At 54.2% G+C, this 20,011-nt stretch overlaps 1 protein-coding gene across 1 annotated transcript; it reads left to right on the top strand.

The window, feature by feature from the left end:
- The first annotated feature begins 4,163 nt into the window (after positions 1 to 4,163).
- On the top strand, positions 4,164 to 19,495 carry tmem223 (transmembrane protein 223). Its single transcript, XM_067975560.1, has 5 exons — positions 4,164 to 4,913; positions 6,191 to 6,384; positions 15,542 to 15,746; positions 17,080 to 17,200; positions 19,276 to 19,495. The coding sequence occupies exons 1-5, from the start codon at positions 4,214 to 4,216 to the stop codon at positions 19,352 to 19,354; spliced, it is 1,299 nt and encodes a 432-aa protein (XP_067831661.1). The 5' UTR covers positions 4,164 to 4,213; the 3' UTR covers positions 19,355 to 19,495.
- Positions 19,496 to 20,011: the final 516 nt, after the last annotated feature.

The raw sequence follows: 20,011 nt of genomic DNA, 5'->3' as shown, positions 1-20,011 counted from the left end.
GCCTGTTCAGGTGACGTTAAAGATCCCACAGCACAGAGCATCCCCCCCAATCCCTTCGCTCCACCAATTGGCGCCGTGCCTTCAGCTGCCTGGCCCTAAGCTCTGGAATTCCCTCCCTAAACCTCTCCGCCTCTCTCTCCTCCTTCAAGACGCTCCTTAAAACCTCCCTCTTTGACCGAGCTTTTGGTCACCTGTCCTAATATCCTCCTTATGTGGCTCGGTGTGAAATTTTTGACTGATTTGCGCTCCTGTGAAGCGCCCTGGGACGTTTTACTACGTTAAAGGCGCTATATAAATGCAGGTTGTTACGTGTGGCAGCCCACCCGGTGTCCTGGGCCAACATACCAGCAAATAACAGATTAAAGTGGCGAGTTTGCCTGGTTGCTGCCTGTGGGATCTTGCTGTGCACAGAATGGTACGAGGACGTTAACTCGTTCGCCCGTGAGGCGCTTTGAGATGTTTCTGAGAGATGCGATAAGCCGGTGCCTCTTCGATCGGCACCCCATCCGCCCCCACCCCCCCCCCCCCGGGGCTGCGGTGTGTACCCTCCGCAGGACGCACTGCAGCAACTCGCCAAGGCTTCTTCGACAGCACCTCGGAAAAACCTGCGGCCTCCACCACCTAGAAGGACGAGGGCAGCAGGGCACAATGGGCCGAATGGCCTCCTTCCGTGCGGTAACCTTTCGATGATTCTAGGACAGGGTGGATAAAAGTAGACTGTTTCCAGTAATTGAGGGGTCGAGAACAGTGGGGCCAATAAATACAAGATTACATGTAAGAGATTTCAGTGGCAGGAGGGTCGGTAACCAGAGGACACAGATTTAATGGTGAAAGAACCAGAGGGGGAGATGAGGAGAATGTTTTTTTACGCAGCGAGTTGTGATGATCTGGAATTCGCTGCCTGAAAGGGCGGTGGAAGCAGATTCAATAATAACTTTCAAAAGGGAATTGGATAAATACTTGAAGGGGAAAAATTTGCAGGGGCTACAGGGGAAAGAGCAGGGGGGGAGTGGGACTAATGGGATAGATCTTTCAAAGGGCCGGCACAGGCACGATGGGCCGAGTGGCCTCCTTCTGTCCTGTATCATTCCGTGATCCTACTTAGAACTGAGGGCAGGAGAAACTTCTTGGATTCACTTGCAAGGTCCGGCAGCATCTGAGGAGAGAGAAACCAGAGTTAACGTCTCAGGTCGACCACTTTTCATCCGAACCGGAAGATTATTAGTTTAACCAGTTTGTAAGTGCGTTCAGAGCCAGGGAAAGTTGCGGAGGGGAAGGGGGGAGGGGAGGAAAGAACAAAAGGGAAGGGTCTGTGATAGAGTGGAGGGCAGGAGCGATTAAATGACAAAATGGACGATGGTGCAAGGCAAATGTGGGGGGGGGCGGGTGTTGGTGATGGGAACAAGTAAAGATGGGTCCAGAGGAAGAGTGAATGGCAACAGCAGAACCATTCCCAGCACCTGAGAAAACGGGAGCAGCGGTCATGATCTGAAGTTATTGAACTCAATATCGGGGCTCGCTAGGATAAAGTGCCCCGATCGAAAGATGAGCTCGAGCTTCATCGGAACAGGGTAGGAGGAGGAGGACAGAGAGGGAGTGGGACGGAGAGGGGTTTGTAGGGATCCGGGAACAGGGTGGGACGAAGGCGGTTAGGACTATTTTGCTGGCGGGGAGGGCGAGCGCCGACATGGGCCAAATGGCCTGTTTCGGTGTTGTAACGAACATAGGAACAAGAGTAGGCCATTCAGCCCCTCGAGCCTGCTCCGCCATTTGATAAGATCATGGCTGATCTGTGATCTAACTCCATATACCTGCCTTTGGCCCATATCCCTTAATACCTTTGGTTGCCCAAAAGCTATCGATCTCAGATTTAAATTTAGCAATTGAGCTAGCATCAATTGCCGTTTGCGGAAGAGAGTTCCAAACTTCTACCACCCTATGTGTGTAGAAATATTTTCTAATCTCGCTCCTGAAAGGTCTGGCTCTAATTTTTAGACTGTGCCCCCTACTCCTAGAATCCCCAACCAGCGGAAATAGTTTCTCTCTATCCACCCTATCCGTTCCCCTTAATATCTTATAAACTTCGATCAGATCACCCCTTAACCTTCGAAACTCCAGAGAATACAACCCCAATTTGTGTAATCTCTCCTCGTAACTTAACCCTTGAAGTCCGGGTATCATTCTAGTAAACCTACGCTGCACTCCCTCCAAGGCCAACATGTCCTTCCGAAGGTGCGGTGCCCAGAACTGCTCACAGTGCTCCAGGTGCGGTCTAACCAGGGTTTTGTTTGGTTATAACCTCTGTGTAAGTGGAGGGGTCGATCTGGGAGCCTGGAAGCAGGCAGCAGATTTCTGCATCAGTTCCAGGAGCAGATTTCTCAGCACATTTTGCTTTAAAGGTGAGGGAGATGGTCAGCACTGACCCAGCCCAGGTCTGGGTTGCTGTGGGATCGCCCTGTGCACCCACTGACCTCCCTCCCGAGGGGGTGGAGAGAGTACCGACAGGAAGGAGGAGCAAAGCTCGCTTGTTTGGCGGTGCGCGGCCCCTTTTAAGAGGAGGAGTGGGCCCCACACCTGGAGCAGCTCCATGGCCGCTCTTCTACTGAGCCGCCCGGGAACCGGGAGCCGGCGCTGCCTGAGGGCGGCCCGCTGGATGGTCAGAGTGAGGACCGGGACCGGGAGCCAGGAGCCGGCGGGGTCCGCGGGGCGAGGCCTCGGAGCCGCGGGAAAATGTATCAAAGGAGGCCGCGGATACAAAGTGTCCGATTGTGGCAACAGGAGCCCGGGGACAGGGGCAGGGAGCCCGGGGACAGGGGCAGGGAGCCCGGGGACAGGGGCAGGGAGCCCGGGGGTAGGGGCTGGGAGCCCGGGGACAGGGGCAGGGAGCCCGGGGGTAGGGGCTGGGAGCCCGGGGGCAGGGGCAGGGAGCCCGGGGACAGGGGCTGGGAGCCCGGGGGCAGGGGCAGGGAGCCCGGGGGCAGGGGCAGGGAGCCCGGGGGCAGGGAGCCCGGGGGTAGGGGCTGGGAGAGTGGGGACAGGGTCAGGGAGCCCGGGGACAGGGGCTGGGAGCCCGGGGACAGGGGCAGGGAGCCCGGGGGCAGGGAGCCCGGGGGTAGGGGCTGGGAGAGTGGGGACAGGGGCAGGGAGCCCGGGGACAGGGGCAGGGAGCCCGGGGGTAGGGGCTGGGAGAGTGGGGACAGGGGTAGGGAGCCCGGGGACAGGGGCAGGGAGCCCGGGGGCAGGGAGCCCGGGGACTGGGGCAGGGAGCCCGGGGACTGGGGCAGGGAGCCCGGGGGTAGGGGCAGGGAGCCCGGGGGTAGGGGCAGGGAGCCCGGGGGTAGGAGCAGGGAGCCCGGGGACAGGGGCAGGGAGCCCGGGGACAGGGGCAGGGAGCCCGGGGACAGGGGCAGGGAGCCCGGGGACAGGGGCAGGGAGAGTGGGGACAGGGGCAGGGAGCCCGGGGGTATTGGCAGGGAGCCCGGGGACAGGGGCAGGGAGAGTGGGGACAGGGGCAGGGAGCCCGGGGGTAGGGGCTGGGAGAGTGGGGACAGGGGCAGGGAGCCCGGGGGTAGGGGCAGGGAGAGTGGGGACAGGGGCAGGGAGCCCGGGGGTAGGGGCAGGGAGAGTGGGGACTGGGGCAGGGAGCCCGGGGACTGGGGCAGGGAGCCCGGGGGTAGGGGCTGGGAGAGTGGGGACAGGGGCGGGGAGCCCGGGGGTAGGGGCTGGGAGAGTGGGGACAGGGGCAGGGAGCCCGGGGGTAGGGGCAGGGAGAGTGGGGACAGGGGCAGGGAGCCCGGGGGTAGGGGCAGGGAGAGTGGGGGCAGGGAGCCCGGGGGCAGGGAGCCCGGGGGTAGAGAGACTGGGGACAGGGGCAGGGAGCCCGGGGACAGGGGCAGGGAGCCCGGGGACAGGGGCAGGGAGAGTGGGGACAGGGGCAGGGAACCCGGGGGTAGGGGCAGGGAGAGTGGGGACAGGGGCAGGGAGCCCGGGGGCAGGGGCAGGGAGCCCGGGGGTAGAGAGACTGGGGACAGGGGCAGGGAGCCCGGGGGCAGGGGCAGGGAGCCCGGGGATAGAGAGACCGGGGACAGGGGCAGGGAGCCCGGGGGCAGGGGCAGGGAGCCCGGGGGTAGAGAGACTGGGGGCAGGGGCAGGGAGCCCGGGGGTAGAGAGACTGGGGACAGGGGCAGTGAGTCTAGAAATAGGGGCGAGGAGCATGTGGACAGGGGCGAAGAGCCTGGGGACCAGGGCAAGAAGCCTGCGGACAGGGGCAAGGAGCCTGGCAATGGGGAGCCTGGCAGTAGGGGCAAGGAGCCTAGCCATGGGGGCAAAAAGCCTGGTAACAAACACCTGGGGCCTGGCACAGACAAGAGGCGCCCCTGCTACCAATGCAGTTGGACAATTAAGTCAGAGAGGCATTGGCAGGATCCGCACATTTCGTGGCATGGCCGGGGAGAGCAGGACCGCCGGTCACTGGGCCTTGGGCACTGCCCCCGGCCTGCGGGGGCTGGGCTGGGTTGGGAGCTTGACTTTGCTCGGCGTTATTCCAGGCACCGGTCGGGCCTGGAGAGCCCAGGCGTTGAGAAGGCAGCCCCTCTGGTCCGTGACCAGCCCCGGAGCTGCCCGCCGTGCCGTGGGCATCAGGCTGGTGAATACCGCGGTGCCGCAGGACGTGCTGCTGTTCCATCACCAGCGGGTCACGTTCTTCCGACTCCTGGGCCTCTTCTGCACGGCCCAGTTTCTCTTCTGGATCTACCTGGCCCACTTTGCCTTCACCTCCCTCAAGGACACGGGCCACGAGGAGACCGTTCTGGTGGGAGATCGAGCCAGCAGCCTGCCGAAGATCGGAGGGATCTCGTTGAATCTGGGCTCCAGTAAATGGAGATACGGTTTCACCACCTCGTGCCTGACTGTCGGTAAGAATCTCTTCGACGGGAAAACGTCCTTGCTGGTTTTTGACTGTCTTCTGGGGCGTGGCTCCAAGGCGCCCCCCCTGCCTCAGCTCATCTGCTGCCGAAAACCCTCATCCGCGCCCCTTGTCACCTCCAGACTCGACTATTCCAATCCTCTCCCGACCGGCCTCCCGTCTCCCCCCTCCGTAAACTTCAGCTCATCCGAAACTCTGCTGCCCCCCCCCCGTATCCTAACTCCCCCCGAGTCCCGTTCACCCATCCCCCCCTGTGCTCTCTGACCTACATCGGCTCCCGGTCCGGGAACGCCTCGAATTTAAAATTCTCATCCTCGTGTTCAAATCCCCTCCATGGCCCCTCGCCCCCCCCCTCCCTATCTCTGTAACCTCCTCCAGCCCCTACAACCCTCCGAGATCTCTGCGCTCCTCCAATTCTGGCCTCTTGCCCATCCCCGATTCCCATCGTTCCACCATTGGCGGCCGTGCCTTCAGCTGCCTGGGCCCTAAGCTCTGGAATTCCCTCCCTAAACCTCTCCGCCTCTCTCTCCCCCTTAAAGACGCTCCTTAAAACCTCCCTCTTTGACCAAGCTTTTGGTCACCTGTCCTAATATCTCCTTATGTGGCTCGCTGCCTGATTCTGCGTCATTTACGCTCCTGTGAGGGGCCCTGGGCCGTCTTATTACGTTAAAGGCGCTATATAAATGCAGGTTGTTGTTGATCCTTTGTCAGAAAGTAACCTTTGTAAGAATATAGATGTGTTTTTACATTATTCTAAAGACAGAACAGCTAATTTGGGCAGAATTAGTTTAAATTGTGAGCTGGCAAATCCTGTCCTTTGATCACAACGACACTGATAATGCCATGTGGTTAAGGATGAATTTCAGCTCTGAAGACACTGCGTTCTGTGAGCTGAGGCACGTATAGATTATTAAATAGATAATTAATATGTGATATTGAGCTCAGAGTTATTCGGTTAAAACACACCACAAAGCCAACGGTTGAAGCAAAGAGGCTTTTAACACAGCATTATTATTCCCTTTGCAATTAAGACGAGGTGGCGTGAACAGTCTTTGGCTAAGCAGTGCTCCCGATTCCCGGGGAGTCCTTTGCACGTGAGTTTTCAGATGTGGGGCTGCGTCTACTGCTGAGTGTGTGGACTTGAGATGAATGCGTTTTGAAACAGTAATAAATTGAGCTAATCGTCAGACATATTCCTGCCTCTGTTATTAAAAAAGACAAGGAACGGGTTTATCTGACTGTCTCACCATGTGCTTTGTTATTTAGGGTCCTTGATCCTCGCAGCTGGCTACATATTTGCCCGTCGCTCTGTGCATCGCGTCCTGCTCCATCGAGGAGGGCAGCAGGTGACCCTCTCCACCTACCTGCCGTTCGGCGGCACCAGCTCCTTCAGGGTGCCTCTCCGCGACCTGTCCTGCATGGCTCACCGCACTGAGGTGCCCTCCGTCATCCCCGTCAAGGTCAGAAGTCACCCCTTCTACTACCTGCTGGACAAGGAGGGGCAGTTCTACAACGCCAAGCTGTTCGACGTCACCGTCGGCGCCTACAGGAAGCTGTGACACCCCCCGCGCGCGTGCGCCCTCCTCCTCCTCCTCCTCCTCCCCTCCACAAGGGGCGTGAACTCATTGCCCACTCAACTACCCGCAGAGGGCAAAGCGGGCGTGGCGAGGGGGGGAGTCCCGCAGGGGACTGAAGTGAATTGCTACATTCGGAGACTCGAAACCCGCCCCCCCGACTGGGGAAACCACCGGGGAGCTGGGAGGGAGAGAGGCTCGGAGAACATTGTAGAGATAAGGGGGGCTGAAACTCCGCTTCAGGAACGTTGCAGAAACATTTCCACGAGCCGAAGCTCTCTTCCACAGACCAGCTGCCGTCTTTCCCCCCCCCCCCCCCCGCCCGATCCGCAATGCCCTCGGGGTGAACTATTGTATTAATGAGGCGCACACACACCCCGCAAATAGCACTGATTTATCACTGTGGACCCTCGACCTCTCCGACTGCTGGAGGTGCAACACCCTGACAGACCAGACGTCACAGGCTAAGAACTGCAAATCGGGTTTATTAAGAAGTAAAATTATACTGAAGGAAGATGGGGGGGAAAAAACCCCCCCAGCAGATTGGCCAGTCACTGAATCAGCGAAAGTTTGTTTCCACTGGTTGGTTAACAGTAGTTCGCTGTTCACCCTGTGACTTGTTCTCCCGGGTTACTTCTGTGATTAACTCGCAGTGCCTCCTTCAAAATAATAAACGACTAGCAATTCTCTGCAGTGCTTTAACTGACTTGCTTCCTCCATGAAATACTTTGATGTGAGAAAGATAAACACAAGTCCTCCCTTTGCCTCAAAACCCAGCGAAATTCAGACAAAGGAGCAGGAGGAGGCCGTTCAGCCCCTCGAGCCTGTTCCGCCATTCAATTAGATCATGGCTGATCTGTATCTTAACTCCATATCCTTTAATCCCCTTCCCTGACAAAAATACATCAATCTCAGTTTTGAAGTTTCCAATTGACCCCCAGCCTCAACAGCTTTTTTTGGGGGGAGAGAGTTCCAGATTTCCACCCCCCTTTGTGTGAGGAAGTGCTTCCTGACATCACCCCTGAACGGCCTGGCTCTAATTTTAAGGTTCTGCCCCCTTGTTCTGGACTCCCCCCACCAGAGGAAATAGTTTCTCTCTATCGACCCTATCGAATCCTTTAATCATCTTAAACCCCTCGATTAGATCACCCCTTAATCTTCTAGACTCGAGGGAAGACAAGCCCAGCCTGCCTGATGTGACCCTCCGGCCTTTGAAATGCTACTGATGATAAAAGGGAAGATGAAAGGGTATTTTTCACATTACTGAGTTTGTCAGCCATTGACCAAAATTGAGATTGGAGATACCGACTGTTGCCTGGCAACCAAACCCTGGGCCTTGTGAGCGGCTGGTCCAATTTTCTAAGGTTTTTATTTCTCCAGTGAATCAGGAGAGTCCCGACCTGGAATAAGTCCTGAACGCCTCACCCAATAATGTTTATGCTCCACACGAGCCCCCTCCCTCCCTCCCTCCCCTCTTCATCTCCCCCTATCTCCATCTCCTTCTATCCCTTTCTCCCTCATGTGTTTATCCAGCTTCCCCTTAAATCCATCTACACTATTCACCTCAACTACTCCATGTGGGAGTGAGTTCCACATTCTCACCACTCTCTGGGTAAAGAAGTTTCTCCTGAATTCCCCATTGGATTTATTAGTGACTATCTTATATTTATGGCCCCCCGAGTTCTGGTCTCCCCCACAAGAGGAAACATCTTCTCTACGTCTACCCTATTGAACTCTTTCATAATTAGATCACCCCTCAATCTTTTTTCTAGAGAAAAGAGCCCCAGCCTGTTCAGCCTTTCCTGATAGTTATAAACTCTCAGTCCTGATATCATCCTAGTGAATCTTTTTTTGCACCTTCTCCAGTGCCTCTGTATCCGTTTTGTAAATATGGAGACCAGAACTGTGCACGGTCCTCTCAGTGTGACCCAACCAAGGTTTGATGTGAGATTAGTACACCGAGTCCCGTTCACCCATCACCCTCTGCGCTCGCTGACCTACATCGGCCCCCGGTCCAGCAACGCCTCGATTTTAAAATTCTCATCCTTGTTTTCAAATCCCTCCGTGGCCCCTCGCCCCCCTCCCTATCTCTATAACCTCCTACAACCCCCCGAGATCTCAGGTGTGTGAAACCATTGTGAGAGTGAGTAAGGGCTGTGTGTAGAATGTCAGAGAAAGCAAACAGGTCTTAGTGTGAAAAGCACTGACTTTTCTGATGGAAATCTGATAACTTCAGTCAACATAAACAGAGGGTCGGTGAGAGGTTTATTTAGATTAAGGTCTCGCTCAGAAGGTGCTTGGAGAACTGACTCTGAGACTCGCATTGATTTCAACAGGTGTTGAAATCCTTCCCACCTGAAAGAAAGAAAGATCTCCCATTTCTATCCTGCCTTTCACCACCTCAGGACGTCCCAAAGCGCTTTACAGCCAATGAAGTACTTTTTGAAGTGTGGTCACTGATGTAATGTAGGAAACGCGGCAGCCGATTTACGCCCTTTTCCCATACAAAGTGCAGTAGAAATCCGGAACTCCCCACCCCCCCTCCCCCCTCCCCCCCCCCAATAAGGGGGTCAGTTGGAGCTTTCAAGACTGAGATTGATGGAATTTTGTCTGGTAAATGTGTATCGAGGGATATGGAGCTGAGGTGCAGATGAGCCACGATCTGATAGAATGACGGAGCAGGCCCGAGGGGCTGAATGGCCTCCTCCTGTCCCTAATGTTGCCTGTGATGGACAAATGGGAGGGTGTCCACTATTCACATCCTCAGCACGGCTTGGGACATTTTCCATCACGTGCAGGCCGCCGTGAGATCGAAGATGCAAGGAGCAGTTTCGAGGCTTTCAGGCTTCTTTCAGGTGGGCCCGTGACTGAGCTTCAGGTGCGGGCCTAGCCGCCCGCAAGAGAACGGCTGCCGGGAGATGGCCCCTCTGTCAGTGTACAGGGCCCGTGTACGTAGAGTTCAGAATTCATCTCTGCGTAGGCGCTCGCCATTTTGAAGGTTTGGTGGACGATGGCCAGAATAAATAGACCTTTGTCTCGTGCAGGAACCTGGCCTTTGACCTTGAGGGGCCGTGTGAGGGTGTGAGAGAAGATACATCAGGTGAGTATTCCAACGCTCTCCTAGCCGGCCTCCCATCTCCCATCCTCCGTAAACTCAAGCTCGTCCAAAACTCTGCCACCCCCCCCGTATCCTAACTCGCACCGAGTCCCGTTCACCCATCACCCCCTGTGCTTGCTGACCCACATCGGCTCCCGGTCCAGGAACGCCTCGAATTTAAAATTCTCAGCCTCGTGTTCAAATCCCTCCATGGCCCTCGCCACCCCTCCCTAGCTCTGTAACCTCCTCCAGCCGCACAACCCTCCGAGATCTCTGCGCTCCTCCAATTCTGGCCTCTTGTGCATTCCCCACTCCCTTCGCTCCACCATTGGCGGCCGTGCCTTCAGCTGCCTGGGCCCTAAGCTCTGGAATTCCCTCCCTAAACCTCTCCCCCTCTCCCTCTCCTCCTTTAAGACGCTCCTTAAACCCTACCTCTTTGTCCGAGCTTTCAGTCACCTGTCCTAATGTCTCCTTATGTGTCTTGGAGTTAATTTTGTCTGATTTGACGTTTCGCCGCAGCAACAATTTGCATTTATACAGCGCCCTCAACTTGAGTAAAATGTCCAACTTCGCAGGAGCGTAAACCAGAACGAGTCCGACGCCGAGACACACAAGGAGAGATTAGGACAGAGCAGACGCCTATGCCTTTTGAACAGGTGTGACGAAGCTCTTTTTATGTTCATCCAGGAGTTAAGTCCCTTTCATTTTACCAGGTGGCTTTGAAATGGCGGCCAACATGGCTTGGCTTTTCTCCCAACTTTCCGGTTAAAAGAAAGTGTACTGGAAAATGTGCAAACGTAAATAAGAAACAAACCTTTGCCCTCCGATACCTCCTGAGTTGATACACTGCCCAGTGTGTAATCGTGTGCTGTTAGATCAACATTACTACCTCCATGGTTAAGCACCTCCTTCAAGGCAAATATGCCACATTATTTTAGCTCTGGCTCAGTGGGTCTCTCTCTCTCTCTCTCTCTCTCTCGCCTCTGAGTCATAAGTTCGTGGGTTCGAGCCCCCACTCCAGAGTCTTGAGCCCCGTAACACTCCCGGTGCCTGGGCAACTATCACGTTGCGGCTTGTGGGATCTTGCTGTGCGCAAATTGGTTTCTCACGTTACAACTTCAAAACAAAAGTACTTCATCGGCTGCGGGGCGCTTTGGGACGTTCCAGAGGTGGTGAAAGACGAGATGGAAATGGAAGTCTTTCTTTTGAGCCCTGACGGATTTGGCCCTCCCTAACCCCGAGGCACCGAGACCAATTGTGGTTTCCCCTCCTGCTGCCTGCGGACTCAACTGTTGAGGTTATCTGTTTAATATGGAACAAGAATGAGGAAGGGGGTGGGGAGGGAGGGAGGGAGTGGGGGTTGGAAATATATATATAAAGACGCAAATGAGACCAAAGTTAAGATCTGCGTCCAGCAAGAACCATCCAATCAAGACCCGCATGCCCCAGGACCAGGAAGTGATATGGTGCAGACGGGCTTCTAACTGAAGTGATCAAAGATGGAGGCCAAGACAGATCCCAACCGCAAAAGGACTGAGCACTGAGGAAAGGTCAGAGCTGGAGCTCTAAATATTAAGAGAGAAGGTTAAGGATGGAGGCCATTGAGTAACGGCTGCAGCGTTCCTTCCTAGGCCGGTAGGCGACCTGAACCGAAGACGTGCATCGAAATTAGGAAAAGGTAAATTGGAGGGAGATATTGAGGGGAGTGGGGGGGGGATATATATTTACTCAAAGTTCGACAAATGGTTGGAATGACCTATCAGGGTGGGGCAATGAAATTGAAGAGTACAGGTCTAGCTTGATGGGCTGAATGGCCTTTCATCACCCTTGACTCTCTCTCGTGATCTTCTGTTACAGAAACAGTGCGTGAATTTTACAGCACAGAAGGAGGCCATTCGGCCCATCGTGCCTGTGCCAGCTCTTTGAAAGATCTATCCAATTAGTCCCACTCCCCCCCTGCTCTTTCCCCAGAGCCCTGCAAATTTTTTCTTTTTCTTGTATTTCTCCAATTCCCTTTTGAAAGTTATTATTGAATCTGCTTCCACCGCCCTTTCAGGCAGCGCATTCCAGATCATCACAACTCGCTGTGTAAAAAACATTCTCCTCATCTCCCCCTCTGGTTCTTTCACCAATTATCTTAAATCTCTGGTTACCGACCCTCCTGCCACTGGAAAGAGTTTCTCCTTATTTACTCGATCAAAGCCCCGTATAATTTGAAAATTGGGAGAAGATGCTGGAAAGTAAGGGTGAGTGACAGTGAGTTATCGCCTAACATGGGAGGCAGGGGACGAATATCTCACCTGTCTGCCCAGCGAGATTCTTCAACACAGGTGAGGAGCATCTGTCGAAAGAGCAGAGGCACAGAGAAATTAGTAAAATACCGGAGAACGTCGAACAACCACGGTTACCGACATCAAGAAAGTCTTGGTCGAGTCAGGACCCAAGCTCTCTAGGGTCTTTACAGGAGGATCACCCAGTGGGCCCATCGCAGGGAAGTAACTACAGAAGGGTCCAAGGTTAATCCCCTCGTCTGGGCATTGAGCTAGTCGATCTCAGCAGGGTTGCTGCTGGAGCCTTGGAGCTGCAACGGATTTGGCGTGGGAGAGATCAGCCAGGTGGTCATCCAGCAATCTGTACTGGGAGTGCCCGTGTGTAGACGGATGGACATCCAGCCAACAGTCACGGCCGAAACTCACACCTGAAGAACGGGGCAAGGCACTTTTAGGGAACCATTATACAGAAAGAGTTAACGCCTTTGGGAAAGGAGGGGGTGGAAACTTAGAAGCAAGAAAATGCCTCGATGATGGTATGATGGCTTGTATTCCCCTCGAGTCCAGAAGATTAAGGGGTGATCTAATCGAGGGGTTTAAGATGATTAAAGGATTCGACCGGGTCGATAGAGAGAAACTATTTCCTCTGGTGGGGGGAGTCCAGAACAAGGGGGCAGAACCTTAAAATTAGAGCCAGGCCGTTCAGGGGTGATGTCAGGAAGCACTTCCTCACACAAAGGGGAGTGGGAATCTGGAACTCTCTCCCCCCAAAAAGCTGTTGAGGCTGGAGGGGGTCAATTGGAAATTTCAAGATGAGATTGATAGATTTTTGTTGGGTGAGGGGATTAAGGGTTAGGGAACCAAGGAGGGTAAATGGAGTTAAGATACAGATCAGCCATGATCTGATTGAATTTCGGAACAGGCTCGAGGGGCTGAATGGCCTCCTCCTGTTCCTGTGTAACAGGCTCGAGGGGCTGAATGGCCTCCTCCTGTTCCTATGTAACAAGCTCGAGGGGCTGAATGGCCTCCTCCTGTTCCTATGCAACAGGCTCGAGGGGCTGAATGGCCTCCTCCTGTTCCTATGTAACAGGCTCGAGGGGCTGAATGGCCTCCTCCTGTTCCTGTGCAACCGGCTCGAGGGGCTGAATGGCCTCCCTCCTGTTCCACTTGTCCCTGATCCAAGACACTGGGTGAGCTTGAGTGTGATGGGATGATTAGCATCGCGATGAAGCCTTGAGGAAAAGTGGGACCCATTTCTTTGCGTGGGCAGCAATTCCCTCGATGGGATTCGGTCTTGGCGCAAGGAGCTGGGAACGCTCCACGTCCTTTCCCTCCCAAGGCTCTTCCCTTCTCCCCTCGGGAATCCCTTGCTACCGTGTGATCCTAATTCAGCATCTGCACACTCACATTTCTATTGTAGGACACTGGGTGGCATCAGGAACAACAACAACTTGCATTTATATAGCGCCTTTAACATGGTAAAAACGTCCCAAACTTCACAGGGACGTAAATCAGACAAAGTTTGACACCTCATAAAGAGATATTAGGACAGGCGACCAAAAGCTCGGTCAAAGAGGGAGGTTTTAAGGAGCGTCTTAAAGGAGGAGAGAGAGGCGGAGAGGTTTAGGGAGGGAATTCCAGAGCTTAGGGCCCAGGCGGCTGAAGGCACGGCCGCCAATGGTGGAGCGATGGAAATCGGGGATGGGCAAGAGGCCAGAATTGGAGGAACGCAGAGATCTCGGAGGGTTGTAGGGGCTGGAGGAGGTTACAGAGATAGGGAGGGGGGCGAGGGGGTTACAGAGATAGGGAGGGAGGCGAGGGCCACGGAGGGATTTGAACACGAGGATGGAGAATTTTAAATTCGAGGTGTTGCCAGACTGGGAGCCGATGTAGGTCCAGCGAGCACGGGGGGTGATGGGTGAACGGGACTCGGTGCGAGTTAGGATACGGGGAGGTGGGGTTGCAGAGTTCTGGACGAGGGTGCCAATAGTAGGGTCAGCTGAGATGGACTCAGGTTGGGGATCGAACCCAGGTCCTTTCTGCTGTTTGTGGCTGGTCTGTTCCCAGTTGAGCAAAGCAGAAAATCCTTGGCTTTCGTTTGACCAAAAAAAAAACCCCCCTACTTTGTTGACCAAATGACCATTCTCCCGGAAGTGTAGGTGGAGTCAGAGTCTAGACACTGTCCAAAGGGCACTAAACGACGTTTGTCCAAAAGGTTCAAATAGCGATCAAAACAACTCAGAACAGCAGCCGCATCGAGAGGCAACTTTGAAGCTGGCAGAAGCAGCGCCATGCAGAGCGAGATCTGGTACCTGGCCCTCGCCCTGTCAGTGGGCATCTGCAGGATCGATGTTCTCCATTCCGAACCGGTAGGTCACGAGCAGTTCTGTCAGTTCTTAGTTTAGAAAGAAAGGACTCCCCATTTCTACCGGGCCTTTCACCACCTCAGGACGTCCCAAAGAGCTTTACAGACAATGAAGTACTTTTTTTTTGAGGTGTGGTCACTGTTGTAATGTAGGAAACGCAGCAGCCAATTTGCGCACAGCAAGATCCCACAAACAGCAATGTGATAAATGATCAGATCATCTGTTTTTAGTGATGTTGGTCGAGGGACACCGGGGAGAACTCCCCCTGCTCGTCTTCCAATAGTGGCCGTGGGATCTTTTACATCCACCTGAGAGGGGCAGACGGGGCCTCGGTTTAACGTCTCATCCGAAAGACGGCACCTCCGACAGTGCGGCACTCCCTCAGTACTGACCCTCCGACAGTGCGGCACTCCCTCAGTACTGGCACTGGGAGTGTGGGCCTGGATTATGGGGCTCGAGTCTCTGGAGTGGGGGCTCGAACCCTCGACCCTCTGACTCAGAGGCGAGAGAAAGAGACACAGCGAGAGAGAGAGAGAGGGAGAGGCAGTGAGAGAAAGAGACAGTCAGAGAGAGAGAGAGACAGCAAGAGAGAGGGAGAGACAGCAAGAGAAAGACACAGAGAGAGAGATAGCGAGAGAGAGAGAGATATTGAGAGGGAGAGAGACAGCGAGAGAGTAATAGAGAGAGAGAGAGAGACATACAGAGAGAGAGAGACACAGCGAGAGAGAGACACAGCGAGAGAGAGACACAGCGAGAGAGAGACACAGCGAGAGAGAGACAGCGAGAGAGAGAAGAGACAGCAAGAGACACAGAGAGAGAGACACACACACAGAGAGAGACACAGAGACAGAGACAGAGAGAGGGAGAGAGACACTGAGAGAGACAGCGCGAGAGAGAGAGACACTGAGAGAAAGAGAGAGAGACAGCAAGAGAGAGACAGCAAGCGAGAGAGAGAGAGAGAGACACACACAGAGAGACAGTAAGAGAGAGACACTGAGAGAGACAGAGAGAGAGACAGTGAGACAGAGAGAGAGACACACACAGAGAGACAGTGAGAGAGAGACACTGAGAGAGACACAGAGAGAGAGACACAGAGAGAGAGAAACAGAGAGAGAGAGAGAGAGACAGAGAGAGAGAGAGAAACAGAGAGAGAGAGAGAGACAGAGAGAGAGAGAGAGAGAAACAGAGAGAGAGAGAGACAGAGAGAGAGAGAGAGACAGAGAGAGAGTGAGAGAGAGAGAGACACTGAGAGAGAGAGAGAGAGACAGCGAGAGAGTGTGTTACAATAATGATGTAATCTTCCTTTGCAGGCACCCATTACTGGCTGCTGGCGAAATGATGTGAATTCTTTTATGAACATACTTGTGGAAAGGCCGGGGCAAATATCTGGGAGATTTCGCTCGCTGTTATCAGACGGGTCGGCCTCTGCGGAAGGGACCATTACTGGATTCTACCAGGAGTCTGAGTGGCCGACTTTTGGCATTGTGGTGAAGTGGGCCATTCCTGAGAATATAGGTAATCGTCAGTATTTATTTATGGTGACGAGGCCTGGGTGAAATGTCTTATTTGCAACGTGACTGTAAAAGGCCAACAGCCTCTCCTTGGTGGGATGTCTGTACCCAGCTTGTCCTGGGTTGGGGGTCAGGGGTCGGGGGTCATTGGCAACGCAGGGTCAGGGGTCCCGCTAGGATCTCCGCTACTGAGACTGCGAGTGAGTACCGAGACGGCCAGTGGTGCTGCAGCAAGAGGGGGGAGCTGGGGCCTTAGGAGAGTTTTCCCCTCCCTAGTTCAAAGTCCCCTAGCTATTGTGAGCGAGACCAGCTAACTAAGGGTATCAGGACTCTGGAACACACTCGTTTAATTGAACACCAATGCACTAAAAGAAAGGCCTTCCACCACCTCAGACGTCCCAAAGCGCTTTACAGTCAATAAAGTACTTTTTTTTTGAAGTGTCGTCACTGTTGTAATGTGGGAAACGCAGCAGCCAATTTGCGCACAGCAAGATCCACAAACAGCAATGTGATAATGATCAGATCATCTGTTTTTTTAGTGATGTTGGTCGAGGGATAAATATTGGCCCAGGACACCGGGGAGAACTCCCCTGCTCTTCTTCCAATAGTGGCCGTGGGATCTTTTACATCCACCTGAGAGGGGCAGACGGGGCCTCGGTTTAACGTCTCATCCGAAAGACGGCACCTCCGACAGTGCGGCGCTCCCTCAGTACCGACCCTCCGACAGTGCAGCACTCCCTCAGTACTGACCCTCTGACAGTGCGGCGCTCCCTCAGTACTGACCCTCCGACAGTGCGGCACTCCCTCAGTACTGACCCTCCAACAGTGCGGCGCTCCCTCAGTACTGACCCTCCGACAGTGCGGCGCTCCCTCAGTACTGACCCTCCGACAGTGCGGCGCTCCCTCAGTACTGACCCTCCGACAGTGCGGCGCTCCCTCAGTACCGACCCTCCGACAGTGCGGCGCTCCCTCAGTACTGACCCTCCGACAGTGCAGCACTCCCTCAGTACTGACCCCCCGACAGTGCGGCGCTCCCTCAGTACCGACCCCCCCGACAGTGCGGCACTCCTCAGTACCGACCCCCGACAGTGCGGCACTCCCTCAGTACTGGCAGCAGGAGTGTCGGCCTCGATTATGGGGCTCAAGTCTGTGGAGTGGGGGCTCGAACCCACGACCCTCTGACTCAGAGACGAGAGAGAGGGAGGGAGAGAGACACCCAAGGCCATGGAGGAGCTTGTGTTTTATATTTCACCCCATTTCAACACAAGGCCTTTCACTGGCCGGTTGGAGATGCTCTCAGTGATTCTGCTGTTGTTTTCCCTTTTCTCTCTCCTCAGGCTCTATTACTGTCTGGACAGGACAGTATTTTAATTTTGACCATTCAGAGACCCTGCAGACAATGTGGTTATTACGCAGCTCCGCCATAGGCACTGTATACAACAACTGGAACACCACCAGGTAATCAAAGTGACTTCATTCCTGTCCCCTAATACGCAGGGGCACGATATTGGGCAGGACAGTGCGAGTCCAGCCTCGCGAGAGATTACAAAAATGTAAACTGTGCTGTGAGGGAACTTTTTTGCCTGTTAAGTAAGTTTCTGTTGGAAGGGACAGTTTATATTAAAAGGAATTCCAGTCAGTGAGAAGCTTCAGCTGACGGGTTACTGCACAGACACAACAGCAACCTGCATTTATATAGCGCCTCTAACGTAGTAAAACGTCCCAAGGCGCTTCACAGGGGCGATTATCAAACAAAACTTGACACTGAGCCACACGAGGAAATATTAGGACCAAGAGGGAGGTTTTAAGGAGCTTCTTAAAGGAGGAGAGAGAGAGGCGGAGAGGTTTAGGGAGGGAATTGCAGAGCTTAGGGCCCGGGCAGCTGAAGGCACGGCCGCCAATGGTGGGACGATGGAAATCGGGGGATGCGCAAGAGGCCGGAATTGGAGGAGCGCAGAGATCTCGGAGGGTTGTAGGGGCTGGAGGAGGCAGGGAGGGCGGGGGGGGTGCGAGGGCCACGGAGGGATCAAAGCAGAGACAATCTTTGCTGATCAGAGATTTCAGCAAAGCCCAAAAACATTGTTCGCTCTCACCTTGAAGAGGCCTCTGCCATCGACCTGGAAGCTTCGGGAGTGCGAGTCAAGTCGTGGGGAGTTATTCTTGTTAAAAACTGAGGTCCAGCTAATTGGGTGAGGTAATACTTTGAAACATGTGGTTGCTCACCTAGCCAGAGTGGAAGAAGGGATTGGAGAGGAGACATCAGAATTCAGCAGGACTTGGCCAGTCCAGTCCCTCCAGCTCGAAACCCTGTGACATGATCAAGTTGTCATTGTGTGTGTGTGTGTGTAATAAATTGTTGAATTCTCTGGTACCTGGTACCATAAGTGTGACGCTAAGCAATTGTGTCATTATTATCAATAATTGCTATCTTTGTATATGTGTCACTATTAGTGATAACAGTTATCATCGCACGGTCATTTTCTACGGAAGCCAATAAATGCCTTTGAGGAGTGACTTCTAAGTCAAAACATCCGTTCTCTGACAGTGAGTCAAACCCTAGCTTTACGCTCGTGGGCTCATTCTGTGCCTGGAGCCTCCTGGAATCCCACCAGGACCAGCTGGCAAGTCGAATGCACAGCTTTGTAAAGAAAGAACTCCCATTTCTACAGGGCCTTTCACCACCTCAGGACGTCCCAAAGCGCTTTACAGACAATGAAGTACTTTTGAAGTGTAGTCACTGTTGTAATGTAGGAAACGCGGCAGCCAATTTGTGCACAGCAAGATCCCACAAACAGCAATGTGATAATGATCAGATCATCTGTTTTTTTAGTGATGTTGGTTGAGGGATAAATATTGGCCCCAGGACACCGGGGAGAACTCCCCCTGCTCTTCTTCCAATAGTGGCCGTGGGATCTTTTACATCCACCTGAGAGGGGCAGACACGGCCTCAGTTTAACGTCTTATCTGAAAGACGGCACCTCCGACAATGCAGCGCTCCCTCAGTACTGGCCCTCCGACAGTACGGCACTCCCCCAGTACTGACCCTCCGACAGTGCGGCGCTCCCTCAGTACTGGCCCTCCGACAGTACGGCACTCCCCCAGTACTGACCCTCCAACAGTGCGGCGCTCCCTCAGTACTGACCCTCCGACAGTGCGGCGCTCCCTCAGTACTGACCCTCCGACAGTGCGGCGCTCCCTCAGTACTGACCCTCCGACAGTGCGGCGCTCCCTCAGTACTGACCCTCCGACAGTGCGGCGCTCCCTCAGTACTGACCCTCCGACAGTGCGGCGCTCCCTCAGTACTGACCCTCCGACAGTGCGGCGCTCCCTCGGTTCTGGCACCGGGGAGTGTCGGCCTGGGTGATGGGGTTCGAGTCTCTGGAGTGGGGGCTCGAACCCCACGACCTTCTGATTCAGAGGCGCTACATCTTGATGTACCTCCCCCTTCCCTTCTGCCTCGTCCACCCAGACTGTCCCCGGGCTTCACCTGGTCCCGTAAGAACTGAAAACAGACTCCATCTTCTTTATTCTAGGGTTGGAACGAATGTTTTTGTCCGCCATGTCGGAGATTGTGAGATTGTGCTTCCATCGAACACCAGGTGGGAACTTTGAGAGGTTCCCCATTCACAGAATGGAGAGTGAGGGCAGACGATTGGCTCATCAGCTGGAAGGTCAAAGATCAGACGGCCAATGAGATCCTAATTCTGTAATCACGCAATCTACTTATTTCAATAAAGGAAGAATTCTTCATCACCTTGCGGATTATCATCATTTCACTGTCCTTTCTTTCTGGTTTCATTTATTACCACAGCAACCTGCATTTATATATCCCCTTTAATGTAGCAAAATCCCCCAAGGCATTTCACAGGAGCGTAAATCAGACAAAATTTGACACCGAGCCACATGAGGAGATATTCGGACAGGCGACCAAAAGCTTGGTCAAAGAGGGAGGTTTTAAGGAGCGTCTTAAAGGAGGAGAGAGAGAGGCGGAGAGGTTTAGGGAGGGAATTCCAGAGCTCAGGGCCCGGGCAGCTGAAGGCACGGCCGCCAATGGCGGAGCGATGGGAATCGGGGGATGGGCAAGAGGCCAGAATTGGAGGAGCGCAGAGATCTCGGAGGGTTGTAGGGCTGGAGGAGGTTACAGAGATAGAGAGGGAGGGGGTGTGGGGATTTGAACACAAGGATGGAGAATTTTAAATTCGAGGTGCTCGGGGACTGGGAGCCAATGATGGTCAGTGAGCACAGGGGGTGATGGGGTGAACGGGACGT

Source organism: Heptranchias perlo, chromosome 43, assembly GCF_035084215.1.
Source record: "Heptranchias perlo isolate sHepPer1 chromosome 43, sHepPer1.hap1, whole genome shotgun sequence".
NCBI classification, from domain to species: Eukaryota; Metazoa; Chordata; class Chondrichthyes; order Hexanchiformes; family Hexanchidae; genus Heptranchias; species Heptranchias perlo.
This window is presented reverse-complemented; position numbering and strand designations above follow the sequence as displayed.

Bases quoted from the DNA above. Each gene is read 5' to 3' on its own strand.
- tmem223 (XM_067975560.1), top strand. From the start codon at position 4,214: ATGTGGACAGGGGCGAAGAGCCTGGGGACCAGGGCAAGAAGCCTGCGG. The intron at 15,747-17,079 runs GTAATCGTCAGT...CTCTCTCCTCAG, and splicing joins GGCCATTCCTGAGAATATAG to GCTCTATTACTGTCTGGACA. The intron at 17,201-19,275 runs GTAATCAAAGTG...TCTTTATTCTAG, and splicing joins AACAACTGGAACACCACCAG to GGTTGGAACGAATGTTTTTG.